The following is a 19905-nucleotide window of genomic DNA, read 5'->3' as shown; positions in this document are numbered from 1 at the left end:
CCAAACCCAGGACCTTGCGCTTGCTAGGCAAGCGCTCTACCACTGAGCTAAATCCCCACCCCCCACCACTCCCCTGGGTTAGTTTCTAAAGACCCCATTGTGGATAAAACCAGAGGAATTCTCCCTCCTTCCCCATTTCCTGCCCACCCCCACCCCCACTCTGGGTTCTAATATACCGGCATCTCTTTAGAATGCTGACCACAAGGCAACCCTCCCTTGTTCTCAGCCCCTTGGTCCACGCCTCATTCCAGGACCAGGTGGTAGATGTCTGAAGCTGGGTATTAGGTACTACCTAACTCTCACACACTTTGTTTTTCCTCGAGACGTAATGCCTGTGATGGCTAATTGACCAGTTAGGCAGGGTCAAAGGCAGTAGCTGACAGTAAACTGAAGTGACTGCTGCAGCGTCCTGCAGTAAAACCCTCTGGCTGGGTTCAAGACCAGACCCTAGTGTGTGTGGACTTTGACCACAGGTAAAAGCCAGTGAGCTATCGTGATGGAGAGAACAAGAAGACACTGTTGATGCTGTGCGTTTTGATTTGGGTGTTGTGTGGTCATCCTGGAAACACGCTCCACTCCCATGACACAGACTTGAGAACACGAGACAGCCACACTTACTGGGCCAGCAGTTGAGCCCCTCAAAGTAGTAACTCAAGTAGGTTTCTGCTCACCCAAGCAGCTGTCTGTGGCCCCTCCTGTATAAGATCACCCTGACGTCTCAGGGGCAGTCACTGCGGCCGTCCAGGTGAGGGCCGCTGGTGTGGATGGGAGTTTGCCCATCTGCTTTGCAGTGTTGGCATCAAATACAGGGCCTTGCACCTGGCAGTGTTTTATAACCCTAAGTGGGTTTTCTCAGATTACAGAAAAGTCATGGCGCCTGCATCATCACATATGAAAACAGAAATCTGATAAAGGGGCTGGGGGTACAGCTAGGTAAAGCGCTTGTGTTGACAACGGGAAGCCCTGACACTGTCGGTCCCTCAGACACCATCTAAAAAGCCAGCCGTGTTGGTGAGTCGGAATCCCAGTTCCGAGGAGGCAGAAAACAGGAGGATCCCTTGACTCACTGGCCAGCCAGGCCCGGGTCCTGGGAGAGCCCCAGACCAGAGAAAGACCCATTTTTTAAAAACCAAATTGGGTGGTGATTGAGGATCCACAGGCACAGACACACACCTGCACAGGAAAAGTCTGGAAACAAAATAAATCAACCTGAAAGGGTAACACTGCTGTTTGCAGGTTCGGCTTAGGAGCCAGTGGGGCGTGGTTATTTCACAAACCATTAGAGTTGTAATTTAAACAGCTCTTGCAGATACATGCAAAGGAATTGTAGCCTTCAAGTTTAGTTCTGCAAACATTACTGAGCACACAATGAGCAAAGACCATCCCTGTCCTCAAAGAGACCACTGGGAGGGATGCAATACGGTCTTGGGCTGGAGAGGTCAGTGGTTAGAGCACTGGCTGCTCTTGCAGAGGACCTGGGTTTAGTTCCCATCCCACCCGGTGGCTCACAACCGTCTGTAACTCCAGTTCCAGGACCCGCTAATGTCCTCTGAGCATGGCATACATACGGTGCACAGACAAAACGGAGCCACCTCAAGAGTTCACTTGGGGTAGGAGGCAGGGCAGTCACACACTAAAAAAACCTCTTTAAAAATACATTGAAAGGGGTTGGGGATTTGGCTCAGTGGTAGAGTGCTTGCCTAGCAAGCGCAAGGCCCTGGGTTCGGTCCCCAGCTCCGGAAAAAAAAAAAAAAAAGAAAAAGAAAAAGAAAAGAAATTGGAAAATGGCATTCTTGTTCATACAAAGGGCTGTGGAAGCCCTGCAGAGATGGGCTGGGGCGTGGTGAACCCTGGGCACACAGGGAAAGCAAGGCTGAGAAGGGATGAGCTCAACAGTGTGTAAAAAGGAAAGGAGGTGGGTTTGGGGGACGAGGGTGGATCTAAGAATGGGTGTGGGGTGTTGTGATGTGGAGTGGGTGGGGTCAGGTCACAGGCGTGCCTGATTATTTCCCTAAGAGCAACAGTAGCTGGGAAAGATAAGATCCATGTTTTAGAGAGGTCCTCCTCAGCACAGTGTGGATGGAGTCTGAGTCTGAGGGGGAGGAAGGGAGGAGCAGAGGTGGAAAACCAGCGGGGGAGGGGGGACCGGGGCCGGGACAGCCTTCTGCTGTGCCACCGAGTGACTGATAATACCACACTGAGCTGTCAGCTGAGTTTTCACATTAGGACGATTTTATTTATAATCTGATTTTCTACCCACCCCCTTCATTACATATAAAAACATCATCAGGCTTGTCACAGAATAAAACACTAGGAAAAATGAAAAACACATTTTAAAAGGTGCTTCATTTTTCATTCCATTAGTAAAGCCTTGACAGGCTCTTGAAACGTCAGTCAAGTCCAGGAAGAACTAGAAATGCCTGAGACATTTCCATTTCAGTGATTATTGCAAATAAAAATTCCTCATTGTGTCTTCAAAAAAATCCCTGAGAGGCCAGCAAGCCCATTGTGCAGACGGAGAGACTGAGGTCAGAACTCCTTAGTCTCCTCATGGGAGACTGGAGCATGTCAGTGAAGTTATTGCTTTAAAGTTTTAGCAAGGTTTCGCAAGCATTCCTCTGCTCTCCACTGTGTTTCTCTGGTCCATGGAGAAGTGAGGACGGTACTGGGGTCTGCTCTTTGAAGAACCCAGTGTGCTGCTGGGTGGCCCCAGAAGCAGCAGAGCTCGGTGTGTCCTCCCAACTCACTTGGTTGGAGACAGGGTTTTGTCACGTGGATCGCTAGTGAAATACTGACTGCGGAGCAGTTCTTCAGGAGTCGCAGTTCTTCAGGAGTCGCACACAGGGCGTGTGCATTGCTGCTGTCACGAGTCTGATGTGTGCTCACTGGGCTCGTCATGGATGAGCAGTGTATAGCTTCCCTCTTCCCAGCCAATGCATTTGACCATGCTACAAAAATAAACAAGAATTTGGAGTGGGTTAAGAGATACATAAGTTACCAAGATTCTGACTTTCCCACCCATACGTGGCTTTTAATAAATTATAAAAGTTCTGTGTAACAGGTATATCCTGGCATCTTGAACTGATTTCTTATGTATCCTGAACCTAAAATTACTAAAATAAACTCCTTGAGGTTTTTCTCTCTCCTATATCCCCAAGATGTTCAGTTGTTACGCTAAGAGTCCCATAAAATGACTCCTCTATGTCTGTGACCTAAGACCTTCCCCCACTAGTTCTCAACAGCCAATGACACTGTCTCATTTTAAATTCTCAAGTTATCGACAAGTGTATTCTTGACCAATAATTCTTGAGAAAAGCATCCCCTGAAGCAAAATGCAAGAGCATGTGTCATGTTGCTGGTAGATGGTAGCCAGTCCATTATTCGGGATCGCCCATTGATGGAATGAGGAGAGAGTCACCTACCAGAGACTGACGGCTGGGAGGACCAGGAGGCCAGCGGACAGCAGGAAGACGAACCCAGGGTACCAGGCAACAGTGGCTGAATAAATCCCATTATATGCCGAGGTCGAAGTGACGCCGCCAAGCGTTTCTAAGAAAGCTATGCAAGCAAACAGCACACCTGTTTGGGGCAGAGGAGTGGAGGGAGAAAGAAAAAGATAAATTACAGAAGTGAAAAGTGAACCGAGAGAACTTGTTCACTGAGAAGAGCAATGGGCTGGGACTTGGTGAACAAAAGCCATCCTCTCAATACCCTTGAGAAGGCGCTGGGCGTGTGGCTCAGATGGCAGAGTGCATGAAAGAGGTCAGCACAGCCCAAGCCAGGCGTGGTGGCACACTCATAATCCCGGTGCCCAGGAGGAGCAGAGATTCAAGGTCTTTTTTTTAAAAAGCTTTATTTATTTTATGAGTATACTGTAGCTGTCTGCAGACACACCAGAAGAGGGCATCAGATCTCATTACAGATGGTTGTGAGCCACCATGTGGTTGCTGGGATTTGAACTCAAGACCTTGGGAAGAGCAGTCGGTGCTCTTAACTGCTGAGCCATCTCTCCAGCCCCAAGGTCATTCTTGAGAGCCTGTCTCAAACAACAACTCCATGCGCATGCGCGCGCGCGCGCACACACACACACACACACACACACACACACACACACACACACACCCCGCCAAAGTCACCTATGCATTTTGCAAATGAATAATCTGAGCCAAGGTGCTCCCCTCAGACTTGTGGGGAGAGATGTCGAAAACCCCAGCTAGCTGAGCTCCGATGTCTCCAGGGGAAAGTTGACAAAAATGCCAGCAGCTGACTCATTTGAAGACTGCAGTGTCTCCTCCCACAGCCTGAAGCGTCGACAGAAATCTAGCCACAGACAGAGACTCCTGTGTGGGCCTTTAGGTATCTCCTGTCTGAGCTACCACTCTGTCAGTTCCACGTGCACGTCTGTTCTGCTTCTCTGATGGCCTTGGGACCCTGCTGTCCTGATGCTTGGTAGCCATTTAAAAATGTGTTAAATAAATGAATAAAGGTTTAACCCAGGCCTCCGCTCCTCAATCACCCAGTACATGCAGATGCACTGCCCTCATGGTTTTCCCTGATGCCCAGAGGTGGTCCAACTGGCTTTCCTACCTGCTTAGTGGCAATGTTTTGTTCATGTTTCTTGCTATTCCTGGGAATAGTGCTACAGTAAGAAATCTGACTGTACAGTGCTGGTTCTGATACATAAGGGAATCCATCCATTCTCTAACGTAAATAGGTCAGGCCCGGTGCCATCTGTCTGCTCCAATATGCTATCACAGAGTGACACTAGCTTGTTGCTTGACTCCTCTGGGCAATCCAACGTGTTGAATAGTTGTAGACATAAGGTGGATCAAGTACATTCGGATGAGTGTACTTTCTAGACTTAAAAAAAAAAATCAAGTGGGCTAGAGAGATGGCTCAGTGACTAAAGGCACTAGCTGCTCTTTCAGGGGTCCTGAGTTCAATTCCCAGCACCCACATGGTGACTCACAACCATCAGCTATAGTCCTGTGGCAACAGATGACTTCCTTTGTTGTGCAGATAGACGTGCATGGAGATAAAACATCCACGCACATAAAACAGATAAATCTTTAAAAAGAATTATTAAGGGGCTGGGGATTTAGCTCAGTGGTAGAGCGCTTACCTAGGAAGCGCAAGGCCCTGGGTTCGGTCCCCAGCTCCGGAAAAAAAAGAACCAAAAAAAAAAAAAAAAGAATTATTAAAAAAAAAGCAACTCAGAAGTCAGAACCATCTTATCATGTCCTGCTTTATACTCGCCCTGAGATTGTGAATGTCCCCAAAGCAAGACAGCAAGTCTAGGTCACAAGACTTTTAAAGACAGGGATTTTTCAGAAACATTACCAAAATGCTATTTTCTCTCCATCCTGGTTTCTGAAACATGTGCTTTCCCACTGAGCTGTGCCCTCGCCTCCAAACACTGAGATTTCAGCTAGCAGAGAGTGGTTGGCACCTGCTGGCCTCTGTGATCTGTCCCCTCTCCCTTGATTACTCTAAAGTGTATCGTATTTTCACAAAGTCGCCATTTTTTTAAAAGTGAAATTTGACCACTATCTAAAATATTTCTTAGGTTAGGGATACAAGTAAGATTATTATTTTATGTATATTCATGTTTGGCCTGCAGCAGTGTATGTAACACATGCACGCCTGGTGCCCGTGGAAGCCAGAAGAAGGCATTAGATCCCCTGGAACTGGAGTTACAGGTGGCTCTGAGTCACCATGTGGGTGCTGAGAACAGAAGGGAGATCTGAAGAGCAGCCGGTGCTCTCAACCACTGAGCCATCTCGCAGCCCCTTAACTGAATTATTTTTCTTCTGTTGTTACTCCTTTGGTGTCCCATCAGAGAAACCACTGTGGAAGTCAAGGGCCCTGTTTGTCCATGACACCTTTATAGAGTTTTCTGTTCCTAAGTGCTCTCTAGGTAACTGTGGTGGTTTGAATATGCTTGGCCCAGGGGAAGTGGCACTAGTGTGTGGCCTCAGTGGAATAGGTGTGGCCTTGCGGGAGGAAGTGCTTCACTGTGTGGGCAGGCTTTAAGGTCTCCTAGGACTCAGGCTCTGCCTAGTGTGGAATGAGAATCTCTGAGAGCCTGCCTTCTGATCAAGATGTAGAACTCTCGCTGGAGAGATGGCTCAGCGGCTAAGAGCACTGACTGCTCTCCCAGGGGTCCTGAGTTCAAATCCCAGCAACCACATGGTGGCTCACAACCATCTGTAAAGGGATCTAATGCCCCCTTTTGGTGTATCAGACACACTAGCTACAGTGTATTCATATAAATAAAATAAGTCTTTAAAAAAAACCCCAGGGGCTGGGGATTTAGCTCAATGGTAGAGCGCTTACCTAGGAAGCGCAAGGCCCTGGGTTTGGTCCCCAGCTCCAAAAAAAAAGAACAAAAAAAAAAAAAAAAACAAAAAACCCAAAAGATGTAGAACTCTCAGCTCCTCTTCCAGCACCACATTTGCCTGGACACTGTCATGCTCCCACCATCATGGTAACGGACTGAACCCCTGAAACTCTAAGCCAGCCCCAATTAAATATTTTATGTATGAGAGTTGCCTTGGTCACGGTGTCTCTCCACAGCAATAAAACCATAACTAAGACAAGAATCATCACAACACAGTCCATGAAGGCCTTCGAGGAAGACAAAGCTTCAGTTTACGAGAGGCCAAGAACCAATGGTCATATTTTATACCTGAGTGAAGTATGCAGTTTTCCCCAGCATTGACTAAACGGACACAAATGCGGGTGCGCTATTACGAGTGAGTCACGAATACCCTAAGAACATTCGTTCAAGGCTAAGATACAAGACAGGAAAAGTACTAAGTCTGATGATACAGAATACTGAGGGAGGACAGCGCCATACATGTCAGCACCTGTGTAAGGCTCTTCCCATCTACGCCGTGTGGTGATTCTTTACCTGCACCTCCAAAGCTCTAGTCTTCTGTGCTCCCATCGGCCACCTTGCACTTGGTGAAGGGAAAGAAGCAGCACGAGGCTGTGGTGCTTCTCGTCTGGGCCCCGCTCTCTGGGCCACCTCTCTGGCTGCCTCCACACGGCCCGCCCCTCTGTATTACATTCCATGGAATCCCCTCGGCTTGAACCAAGTTTCCAACTTGACCTCAGATTCAAGCCCAGAACAAAGCATTTCTGGGGCCCAAGGCAAGGATGTAACTGAAAGTTACTGTCACCTTCTAAGCATGGATGGCCCTGGTCCATGGGCTTCAACATCCCAAGGTTCTGCCAACCTCCCATGAAACCTACAGTTAGGCACTAAACACGCACAGATCTTTCTTTCTCGTCATTATTCCCTAAACAACAGTAAACAGTAATACGACTATTCAAACATTTATATCGTCTTAGGTACTACGGGTCATCTAGAGATGGTGAAAGCCTACGGTTTCACCATTATATGCAAGTTATATGCAGCCTAAAATTGGTTTAATTAGTTTCATGAATTTTTGGTCAAAATAATGTTTGACTGAAATCTTCATACGTATGCCACGTTTCTTAGCTAACAAACCCACTAAGGATAAAGTATGTTGTGTCTCTAGACTGTGGGAGGCCACATGCAATGGATGGGGACACACAATACCAGGCTTTTCAAGAGCTCCATCTGGAAACCAGACAGCAATGAGCGAGCTGTCCGAAGCCTGCAACCTACCCCGTCTGACTTCCCCTCAGAAGGGAACATTCACATCCAAGTGTCGTACAACTCCAAGGTCAGGACAGACCTGCCTATCGGGAGTCACCCCTCCCCCCACTTTGTTGGAGAGGGAGGGCATGGGGGCTGGGCACAGTCCACGGAAGAGGATCATCCAGGCACTCTGTAGACATGAGCCAGATCTGGCCCCAGTAACCAGATTGCAGCTAGAGAGGGTAGAGGAAAACCTCTTGGCTCCAAGGTCTCTTTTCTTCTTCTGAGACAAGGCCAGAGGGACCTTCTAAAACAGGGTCCCCAAGCAGGGCCCCTCTGCCTGAGTGGAAGCCAGCTTCTAACAAAGCCCGGGTGCTTCCTTCAAAAGAAGGCCCAGGGGCTGGGGATTTAGCTCAGTGGTAGAGCACTTGCCTAGCAAGCGCAAGGCCCTGGGTTCGGCCTCACCTCCGAAAATAAATAAATAAATAAATAAATAAATAAATAAATAAAGGAAAAAGAATAAAAATTCCTGCTACCCCTAAGAGTTAAGAGTCTGAGGGTTGGGGATTTAGCTCAGCGGTAGAGCGCTTGCCTAGGAAGCGCAAGGCCCTGGGTTCGGTCCCCAGCTCCGGAAAAAAAGAACCAAAAAAAAAAAAAAAAAAAGAACCAAAAAAAAAAAAAGAACCAAAAAAAAGAAAAAAAAAAAGAAGGCCCTTGCACATCGATTGTAATGGCTGACGCTGGTACATTGGTTACAGGCTTTAAAGTAGACTCACCTTGTTCCGTTGAGTGGACCACCTTTGACAGCATGGACCTCAGAATGGAAAGTGGCATGATGGTGAAAAAGAACGATATTCGGACTGTGAGAGAAACAAATGATGCAGTCAAACCAGGCTGAGTCGGATGCTCGCCCGCACAGAGCAAACCAGGCTGAGTCGGATGCTCGCCCTCTTAGACACTTCCTCCTATGAACACCCTCACTGCCGCTCAAGATCCAGATAACTGCAGTGCCCAATAAATTAACAGACTGCTGGCCAGTTATCTGAGGCTTGTTTTATTCTAGAATTCTGGTTGTGGTCCTACAAATAGTATTCACAGACTATTGGATCCAGGTGAGAGCCGTCTGCCTACTTTTCTAATGGTGTAATAAGTTTTGGACTATTAACTAACTTTTGCCCATTTTAAAAATATTATTTTCATTTCTCTTACTCTGTGTCTCTCTCGTGTGTGTGTGTGTGTGTGTGTGTGTGTGTGTGTGTGTGTGTGTGTCCCAAGTATATGTATATATGCCCATGGGGGCAGAAGAGGGTGCTATATCCCCAAGACCAGTGGTCATGAGCCTGGGAACTGAACTCACGTCCTCTGTAAGGGCAGTACCTGTCTTAACTGCTGAGCCATCCCTCTAGCTCCTTTTATATGCTTTTATTCTTAGGACCGGGGCCTTTATCCCCTTACTCTAAGGATTCCTTTATAGAAAAGCCGGTTCCTTATTGTCTTGTGGCTGGAAAACTAAGAACACAATTGCCTCTGCTCTTAAATTGTGTGTGTGTGTGTGTGTGTGTGTGTGTGTGTGTGTGTGTGTGTGTGTGTGGCTTTTGTCTGTTTGTTTTGACAGAGGTCTCACTGTGCAGCCCTGGCAAATCTGGAACTTACTATGTAGACCAGGCTGCCCTCAAACTCACATGGAACCATCCCCAACCCCTACCTCTGCCTCCCGGATTCTGGGATTAAAGGAGTGCTCCGTCACAGGCAGCTTTAAACGATCCTTCTCAATAGAATCATTTTTTTTTCTCTTTTTTTGGAGCTGGGGACCGAACCCAGGGCCTTGCGCTAGCTAGGCAAGCGCTCTACCGCTGAGCTAAATCCCCAACCCCTCAATAGAACCATTTTTAGACATGTCACTAAATCATGGCATTTGCTTTTGCAATAACATATTTACATTTCCCAGAGTATTCACGTGCATACGTTGACTTAATATGATCTTGGCGCTCTTTGGGAAGCGGGGGCGTAGCTTCTCCTATCTAAAAGGCACTGCTCTGAGTGCTTTCTAGTTCTCCAAGACTCATATAAAAGCCTCGGAATGAAGCATCCCTGTGCCCATCAGAGGAAGGGCCCAGAGGGACAATCATGCCAACATCACCCAGCAATACGGGAGGAAGTCGAATCTAATTCTGCTTCTTCAAACTGTTTCTCTGGCAAGCGGCAAGGACTTAATACCTTTGTGGTAGAAACGACTGACTTGGACCAAGATTCCATATTCCAATTCCACGGCCCTTTCCAACGCAGGATTCTAAGGAACACTCATTTCAGTGGAGGCTGCACTCAAGAACTGAATCACACACACACAAAAATGTCCCTCAGCATATTTTTGGCAAATATGAAATTTGGAAAATCACGTTGATTCTGTGTATTTGTCATACCTTGGTAAATCTGTCTTTCTGATTCTTGGCTTCTGGCAAGCTAACTGTTTATGTTGAAATAGAATAGGGTTCGTGGCTTTGTACTGAGTGCAAACCCCCTCCTCCTAACGGACTGGATTCGTTTCCCATAAAGTCAGACACGTTTGTAACTTACCTAAAAACATCATCAGAGTGGTCCTGGTGAAGGCGGTGAGCATCATTCCCACCATCGTGGTAAAAATGCCGACATAGGCGATGTGAATATCCTTCAAACAGTAAGAGAACAGCCAGATGCCCAGGAAACTACTCAGGAAGGAGAGGCTGCCCAAAGCTGAGCCATAGCCTATGTAGACCTCATTCCAGCAGAGCGGAGGACCCAGCTCATACAGTGTGAAAACCGGGGTGATGCCGAAGACCACAAAAAAATAGACGACAAGGGTAAAAATCAGCAGACAGAGCAAAGAACGCCGCTTACAGGAACCATTTTTAAACAGCATGTAAGTCCGGTAAAATAGGTCCTTGAGGCTTTCACTACAGGACATAGTGACTATCTGAGATGAAGACTCCTTTATGGGATCACTGAGGAAAAATAGAATGTAGGCCAGGTTGACTAGAACAACTACGGCAATAATGAAATAGGACCACGCAAAACCCAGCTCTCGGATGAAATAGCCAGACGACAGGCCTGTTAGCCCAGTAACGACTCCCAGCATAAAATCCAGGACGGCTATGCGGATGATTCTGTGCTTGTATTCTTTCTCCTGATCCACAATGTAGGCGAAGCAAGCTCCCCAGAACGTGGTGTAATTCCCAAAGAGGGCGCCAATAAAGGTGGATGCTACCAGAAGCTGGAGGGGAAGGTCAAAGTAGGACATCGCACACAGCCAAAGGTTGGTTCCCAGAGAGCCAAGAGATGACAGGACCATGGGAAGTTTCCGTCCGTGGTTGTCGCTACTCGATAAAAGCATGAAGGTAGACACCAGACCAGGAATTAACCCACTTATTTCCACCTGCAGGCTGAAGAGAGATGCCTTTTTCTGAACTTCCTGCAAGGACAAAGATACGGGGTTCACGATACTATGATCATAAAAAGACTGCAGTGTTGCCCCTGCTTATGAGCTGGAGGCCTTGGGTATGTGAGGGGACAGTAGGGAGGCCTCGGGTATGTGAGGGGACAATGCCAATTAAGTTTTCATGTGGTTCTCAAAGCACACGTTAGAAGGTAATACACTCACACTTCATCATGGGCCCCACAAATCAAGCATGGTAGGGACTCAATGCCACAAAAACAAAAATATCTGCCTTGTCATGTCTGTCCATACAAGGGACAGGTGCATGCACAGACTCTGGTGCTGGCGGTAGAATCGTATTTTCCCACTCCCACCCTACCCCCGTGAACCATTTGCACTGAGAGATCGTTGTGACTCCTATTCTAAGCCCAGAGTGATGCTGCCCCTTGCTGTGATGGGTCTTCTTGCCTGAGCCACGGGAGCGGAGGGAACATACACACTTCACGTATATTTGCGTGGAAGTCTCTAACTAAGCGGACCTCTGCCCCCTTTTAATCTTTGTGTCCACGGACAGAACTAGTGAGAATAGACTCCTTCACTTACTATAGAAACAATGAGATCGATCCAGAAGAAGAGTCTCACACTGCTTAAGACAGTTGTAGCCATGGACCGAGAATACAATGACAATAGACAAGAGGCCATGTGTACACAAGGGCACGCACTTGGGGAGCTGTGACACGATGGCAGTCACTTGAATTGGGGGCTATTTAAAGGCATTATGTGGGGCTGGAGATATGGCGCAGTGGTTAGAAGCACTGCTGTTCTTGCAGAGGACCCTGGTTTGATTCCCGCCATCCACATGGGGATACCTAACTCCACTTCTAGGGGATCCAGCAGCTTCTTCTTGCCTCGGCAGGCATGTACACAGTGCGGATACATGCATGCAGGTAAAACACACACACACGGGCTGGGGATTTAGCTCAGTGGTAGAGCGCTTGCCAAGCAAGCACAAGGCCCTGGGTTCGGTCCCCAACTCCGAAAAAAACAAAAACAAAACAAAAAAAAAAAAAAACCACACACACACACACACACACACACACACACACAATCATTTAAAAAGTCTTCTAAAGGCATATTGTGGAGGTTGGAAAGCTGGCTCAGCGGTTAAGAGCACTGGCTGCTCTTTCAAAGGACCCAGGTTCAAATCCCAGCACTCACACGGCACTTCACGACTGTCTGCAATTTCAGTTCCAGGGGATCTGACGCCCTCACAGGGAGGCAGAGCACAACACCAATGCAAATAAAATAAAATAAAGACATAGTGTGTTTTCCATGTCTTTGTTTTGTCTGACTCCTGGGGGCATGGGACACATTTACAACGGGAAATACTGGGTGTGAAGAATGAAAGACCCATGCTGTCAGAAAGCAGACTGAGAATTAATGAGCCATTAAAAACATTTTCTGTCCCACACTAACCTAACCCACAGGAGGCCAGACTTTTGTCTGCTTACCCTCGGTGTCATGGGTCCTGGGCACTGAATGAACTCATGGCTGAGGGAGATAAGGCCTCTGCCACTTGCAAAGCAGTAGAGGACACTACCAAATGATTGTGTCTGTCACTACTTCTTCTGATAAGAGGGAATAAAAACTTACTTTCTTTGGGAGGGTTAACATTGAAGACATCTGAGTTGCCCAAGGCCTGGGCAGGTTCAGTCCTCAGTCTCGCCTGTTCAATGAGCCTGCCTTACATAGTTACAGTAGCCATTGGGTTTACTGAATAAATGGATACAAGGCCATCTTTTAACCAATGTCTCAAGCAGGCTTTCCCCTTGGGGTTCCTGTTCTCACTTATACTGGTGTACCCAAGTCTGTCTGTCCTTCTCCTGTTAGTCCTCACCCAGTCGTGAACAGCCAGGCCCTCCTCTGTAGTCTGGGGAAAAATGTTGTTTTTTGTTTGTTTGTTTGTTTGTTTGTTTGTTTGTTTAAAAAAAGGGACAAGATCTTTAACAAGATGAACGCAAAGTTGACAGCTCCATCTGGAGTTATAATTGGGACATCTGGAGAGATGGCTCAGTGGTTAGGAGCGCCGGCTGCTCTCACCGAGGTCCTGAGTTCAGTTCCCAGCACCTACCTGGTGGCTCGCAACGACCTGTAACACCAGTCTCAGGGGATCTGATGCCTTCTTCTGCCCTCTGAGTGCACTATACGTACATCAGACACACAGACACAGGCAAAACATCCGTACACTTAAAATAAAAACATCTTTTAAAAAAATTGCCCCAGAAAAGGTCTCTGTTATCAGGCTCCTGTCATTAATTTACTGCTTGAGAAGTAATTATTTAACGAGGAAAGGGCATGTCAAGTGGTTAGAAAATTCCTCCCCTCTACAAAAGTCAACAAGCATGGCTGGAACCCGTGTCTCTTACTTCTTAGACAAAAGCAGTAACTATGGTGTAAGGACCCCAGGGAGATTAAGCCTGGGGACAAACATGGAGGCGAGACTTCTGATCACAAGGCTCCGAGAACTTGGAACATTGAAAAAAATAGATTAGGGCAAAAATAAAGGGTTTTTGTTTTTGTTTTTGTTTTTTGAGACAAGTTCTTACCAGGCTGTCCACTAGTTTGTAATCCTCCAGTCTCCGCAATATTACAAGTGTGTGTGTGTGTGTGTGTGTGTGTGTGTGTGTGTGTGTGTGTGTGTGTGTGTGTTGTGGTGATTTGAGTAAAAATGGCCCCCATAGACACTTGCTAATACGAGTGACCTTGTTGGAGGATGTGTGTCAATGGAGGTGGGCTTCTAGGTTTCAGAAGCTCAGGACTGGCCTAGTGGCTGCCTCCTGCTGCTGCCTGTGGATCCAGATATAGAACCGTCAGTTCCTCTCATGCACCACGTCTGCCTGCGTGCCATGGTGCTTCCCTCCATGATAATAAACTAAATCTCTGAACTGTAAGCCAGCCCCAGTTAAATGTTTTCCTTTATAAGAGCAATAGAACACTAAGACACACACACACACACACACACAAACACACACGCACACACACATGCATATATGTCTGTGCTAATATAAAGGGTTGGAAAATAAGACTTTCCCTTAACATAAAGACTCTCAATTATCAAATATAGGTGCGAGAGCTCAGTTTATTCTTTAATTACTTTTAGTTTTTGAGACAAAATCTCCCCATATAGTCTGGGTTGGTCCTGAACTTCTAACTCCCTGCTTCTCTCTCCCTAGTGCTGGGATTACAGATGTTGTACAGTAAGGTTTCTTAGGACTTATTTGGTAGTGACAAAGATTGACCCCAAGGCTTTGTGCATGCCAAGTAGCCCTCTAGTGTTAAGCTATATCCTCGGCCCTTGGACTTTTGAGACAGGGTGTCTTACAAAGTTTCCCAGGTTGGTTTTGATCTCAGGATCTTCCGGCCTCTGTCTCCTGCACCACCACTCCAAGTTTAGTTAAGCTTATTCTTCTTTCCACACCCTGAAATGGACATGCTAGCACACAGGCATATGTTAGTGTCTTTGCTATTGGGATGTGTCATAGTCAGCTTCGATTGTCATGCTGGACTTCCAGAGCCCTGATTTTTTTTTTTTTTTTTTTTGGTTCTTTTTTTTCCGGAGCTGGGGACCGAACCCAGGGCCTTGCGCTTCCTAGGCAAGCGCTCTACCACTGAGCTAAATCCCCAACCCCCAGAGCCCTGATTTTACCGGGTAGCTGGAACCAGAGAGTTCGAGGCTAGCAGAGAGCCGCCGGGAGAGACACTAATCTGAGATAAATTATGGTTCGTTCTATTTGGCCTCACGGGTACCGGAACTAACTCTAAACACCAGCGTGGCAAGGTGACGCGCTGGAACGGCTCTCGGACCGCCCGGGCCAGAGAATATTTGGGGGCAGCGTGGAGCCGCTGAGATAAAAGTACTCTGCGGTGCCACTGGGCCTTATGGATGCCGGCGCTGGGGCGGACTGAAAGATACAGGCATTTTTTAATATTTACCGCAACACCCGTGGTCTCTGCTTCCGGTTCCTGCCTTGCCTTCCTCCATGATGGGCTCTAACCTGTAAGCCAGATAAACCCTCTCCCTTTCCAAGTTGTTTTTGGTCAGTGTTTTATCACAGCAACCAAGATGCAGATTCAGACAAGAAAGAAAAACAAATATGGCCGATCAGGACAGGGCTCCCTGTCCTAACGCACAATGTCCTTTTACACACAATGGCACTTGGGGTAGTAAGAAAGGAATCCTGACTTTCTAGTACTCTCCCAAGGCTGGCTCCTTATTTTTTAGGGTGACCAGTATACAAACTCCTAGCCCCATATTTAGGGATTGGGGGTGGGGGGGCAAGATCGTACGACAGAGTAGGTTGCTAGAATAGAAGCTCTTAAGTAGGAGGCCAGCCTTTCAGATTCAGAGGGCTGAGGGTGTTCTCTGAGAAGCCATACAAGGGCAGCCTTGAAAGGGCCCAGAAGGCAGTGGTGCATGCAAAAGTGGAGCTGCCAGCCTCCTTCTTGTCCGATCCTGTCCCAGTCATGGGCAGCAGGGTAGGGCTGGACAGGGGAATGGAGGTGGGCAGGGGTGGGGTGGGGCAGTGGTTTCTACTTCCCTACTCTGAGGGAAAGCACCAGAGATCTGAGGGCACCAACTTTGGGGAACAAGACCTGGAATATGAGTAGTCTCTTGGCCGGGCTGTGTGGCTCACACTTTTAACTCCAGCACTGGGGAGGCAGAAGCAAATGGATCTCTGTGAGTTTGAGGCCAGCCTGGTCTACAGAGCAAGTTCCAGGACAGCCAGAGCTACACAGAGAAACCCTGTCTTGAAAAACCAAAACAAAACAGGAAAAGAAGCATCAAATTGAAAGTTTGGCTAAAAGTAAAATGAGACCACGCTGCTCTATGCTTGCGCTCTCTCTCTCTCTCTCTCTCTCTCTCTCTCTCTCTCTCTCTCTCTCTCTCTCTGTGTGTGTGTGTGTGTGTGTGTGTGTGTGTGTGTGTGTGGTGTGGTGTGGTGTTGGTCAACAACTGGGGCTGGAGGAACCAACATTGGTCTTCCTTCAGTGTAGAACATGAACAGGTACTTTCTTCCCACCCCTACCCCCTACCCCCAATACTGCAGCAGGTGGCTTCCCCCCCACCCCTGTCAGGCTTGCCCCTGTCACCTTGGAAAGGTTGAAAACAATCCCCGACTCAATCTCAGAAATAATGAGCCCCTGGAACCTTCTCAGTCCTGGGAAAGATAGATCTTCAAACTGTTTTAAGATCTGAGGAATCCAGCCTAGGCCCTTGGACATCATCGTCATGGCTCTTGTACTTAACTTCTTCTGTCCATCCATCCATCTGTCTGCCTGTCTGCCTGTCTATCCAGCCTTCTTCCCCTTTATTATTACCTTGAGACAGGGTAGGCCAGGCTGGCCTTGAACCCACAACCCTCCTTCTCCAGCCTCCTGAGTGCTGCTGTATTATCGGCCTGAGCAGACTTTGTAGAGGACAGTGAACCACTCACTGGTGAGGCCCCTATCCTTCTCTTTATGACTGTGCTGTCCCCATGGCTGGTCAGAATGCTCTATTCCAAGAAAATTCTCCTCAGCAGGAGGATATGAGTGAGGATAGGCCTTGACCATACAGCTGGACTTTGCCCCATCCAGCTTCTACCTGCTACCTTAGGGCTGCTGTGGAGGCCTCAGGCCTTCCCTGGGGGGGGTCTCTGCCATGTCCCCACCCCAGGTTCATTTGTCAGTACGGAGAGACCCTCAGATCAGGGAAGGCAGCTGAGCAGTCTCTACCTCCTCTCGTCTGTGCCAGTGAAGGCAGCGCCAACCTTTTGTCCAAAATTCCCTAACGAGAGCAGTTCTGAGCTTGCAAATGCAGCCCAGTAAAGAAACAGCTGATGTCATCTCCTGGACCCTGATAGACTTTCGACAAAGCCTGACTCAGGGCTCAGGAGAATGACAACAAAGCTGCTGTCAGTTACACATACAACTGAGGGAGGCCCCACAATATCTGGCTAAAACCTTTTTTTAGGATACCTAGAGCTTAAACAAGCACTCGCCCGTTCAGATGTGGACACAGGACTCAACTCCAGGGCACATGGCTTATCTTATCTCATACAGCCTCCTGACCTCAACAAATGCTGTCCCACCCCCATGGGAGAGAGCTGACTCTGGTCCAATTTCCCAGACTTTTGTTTTCAAGAGGCCAAGGAAGACTGGGTGAGACTGCAGAGAGATTGCCTAAGGATAAAAGAGATGGTCCCATAAGGGGAGTGGGGACGAGGTGGAGGTGCATTAGAGAGAAAGAGCCGATTAAATGTGTTAAGAGGAACTATGAACCGGGGTTGGGGATTTAGCTCAGTGGTAGAGCGCTTGCCTAGCAAGCACAAGGCCCTGGGTTCAGTCCCCAGCTCTGAAAAAAAGAAAAAAGAAAAAAAAAACTATTAACCGAAATGGGAACGGAGAGAAGGCCGCTTGATTTGATTGTTTTGGGGGGGGGGCGGGGGAGGCTCGCTGGTCACACCCTAGAGAGCCTCTTTGGTTTGGAACCTGTTTCCATTCTCTTACCTCCTGGAATGCAAAGGTGGAACTGCTTTTGTTTTGCTCGCATTCAGAGACATTGCTACTGGAGGTAAAGGTGTAGTTACCGGTTTCTTCCCATATCCTCCGGTACACATACTGCGCTGTCAGCGGGATGGTCAGCGTCATAGCAAAAGCGTAAAGGAGAATGGCGGGCTCGATGAATGAGATCTTCATATCTGCTCAAGCGGGCTGGTGGAGTCTAGTGGGGGGCGGGGGCGGGGAGCGGGAGAGAGAAACAGGGGAGAGAAATCATCATCCGTTGAGTTCTTATCCCAGAGGCTGAATTTTCAAAAGTGGGGAAGTTGGAACAATGTGTCTGTCACAAATAAACATGAGCAAGCAAAAAAGAGTTCCAGATTTCTAAGAGTGTCCTTGCCGGGAGAGGGTACCCCATTTCTCTCCGAGGAGGAACGGGGCCTCTCAGGACTAAGTTTTCCCCCAGTCCGCTTATCTAATATTCACAGTGCCGAGCTGAATAGCACGGGCTGGTTCCCACAAGGTTAACAATGAAGTTGCCCGGGAACCCGGAGGTTACGCAATTATTATTATTTTGGCTGCAGGTTAAAGGCCTCGTAAAAAGCAGCTCTCGATCGGAAGGGGAGTTTCTGTTTTCGTTTTTAAAACTCACCCCACGGTTAAGGTCTTCCTGCTAGGCACGGCACAGGTTGGACCGAGCTCAGCACTGTGTTCTCGGTTACCCAGTGCGGGGCGCAGCGGCCCCCGTCTTTTCAGCACGGTTTTCCAGCTGGGGACAGCCAAAGGACAGGGCAGAGAGGTGGACTGGACCGCGAGAGGGGGACGTCCCTTGGAACGGGACACTGGAGGTCTGTTAGAAGCCAAAGATAGATAAGCACACCTCCGGGGCTTTAGTGGCCCTGGACTCAGTCTCCTCCGCTCCCCGCTTCGCTGCACTCTGGTTCTTTGGGCCCTAGTGGTGGCTCGGTCGCCGAGCATCATCACTCGGCTTGGAGGTGGTAATCTTCGGCCCGAGCTGCCACCCGCCTCCCTAGCTCGCTTGTGATTGGGTCTGGCGGCCGGCGCCCCCGCAGCGATTGGTCTAACGCAGTGTCATTCTCTTGCACCCGCCCCCGGAGGTTCAGCGGCTGAACCTCCCCAGCTGCTGGGCAAGTTGGGTGATCCCGGCAGCTCCGCCAAGGTTGTGCTAAGTGTATCTGGGTAGGATTTCACTGAAGCGCCGCCGAGCCCTAGGCGGATTGCCCTGGTATTTGGATAGAGAGTTCGAGACTAGCCAGACGGCATGACAAGGCTCCTGCCCAAAGCCGATAATGATAATGATAATAATGATGATAATAATAATAATAATAATAATAATAATAATAATAATAGCAACAATAACAACAAACAACCAACCACAAAAACAACAAAAAGTGGTTGGAAGCGCCTCACGCTAGGGTTGCAGCTCACCATAGCATTCGGGAGGACCCGGCCAGCGTCTGCCAAAGCAATGCAAGAGCGAAGACAAGGTACAGGAAGTTCATGAGAAGAAAGAGTTCCGAGTGGGAAGGTGTTTGGCTTGGGAAATTTTCATAAAATATTTATTACATTTATTTTATGTGTATGTCCACCCTGTGCACGCGTCAGAAAATGGTGCTAGGTCCCCTGGAATTGATGTAACAAGCAGTTGTGAGCTGCACTGAGGGCACAGAAACGGAACCCAGAGCAATATGCGCTCCTCCTCAGTGAGCCATCTCTCAGCCACCCCTGACCCGCTGTAGGGGAGGGGATTGCTAAGTCTCTCCGAATGTCGAATGTCGGTTCTTCCTCTGTTAAGAAGGTATAAGTTAGTCTCACAAAGCCACAGCGACCCCCTAGACAGCAGGAACGCAGCTAATGGCCTCCAAAACGCACAGCTGGAACAAACCTGCAGCCGATAGGGTATTACTTCCTGAGGAAGAGAAGCAAACAGACAAGAAACAAAAGTTCTGTGATTTGGGCACCTGTCCAAAAGAGGAAGACCTTAGGCTGGAGTGGTTGTGTCAGGAAGTGGGGACAAGCCTGAATTACATCTCTTACTCTTATCTAGAGGTCAAGGTCAGATGTGGGCCAGAGCCCTACGGATAAAGGAGCAGGAGCCCAGAATATGGGCCGTTTTTGTTGTCTGGTGAAATGCCAAAACATGACCCAAACCACTGAGCCACCCTCTCTCCAGCCCCAGACACATTTTAAGATTGCAGCGCACTGGACAGTGGTGGACAGCTTCACAGAGGAAAGGTCCGCTAAAGGAGCTGACTAACCAGTAAAGGATATTCTATACTGGAGAGATGGCAATCTGACGACCCCA

The 19905-nt window shown here is 48.2% G+C and overlaps 1 protein-coding gene across 2 annotated transcripts; it reads right to left on the bottom strand.

Annotated features, from left to right (window-relative positions):
- Positions 1-2210: 2210 nt before the first annotated feature.
- Positions 2211-18586, bottom strand: Slc46a3 (solute carrier family 46, member 3). 2 transcript variants are annotated; one of them, XM_087577861.1, is made up of 6 exons: positions 18460-18586; positions 17589-17802; positions 10205-11075; positions 8407-8490; positions 3423-3579; positions 2211-2948 (listed from the first exon to the last, which is right to left on the bottom strand). In XM_087577861.1, exons 2-6 carry the CDS (start codon positions 17775-17777, stop codon positions 2864-2866), a joined length of 1386 nt encoding a protein of 461 aa, XP_087433987.1. In that variant the 5' UTR covers positions 17778-17802; positions 18460-18586; the 3' UTR covers positions 2211-2863.
- Between the last annotated feature and the right edge of the window lie 1319 nt (positions 18587-19905).

The sequence above is a fragment of the Rattus norvegicus genome, chromosome 12 (genome assembly GCF_021556685.1).
Source record: "Rattus norvegicus strain SHRSP/BbbUtx chromosome 12, alternate assembly SHRSP_T2T, whole genome shotgun sequence".
NCBI lineage: Eukaryota > Metazoa > Chordata > Mammalia > Rodentia > Muridae > Rattus > Rattus norvegicus.
Note: the sequence above shows the minus strand (reverse complement) of the source record. Positions and strands in the feature narration are given on the sequence as shown.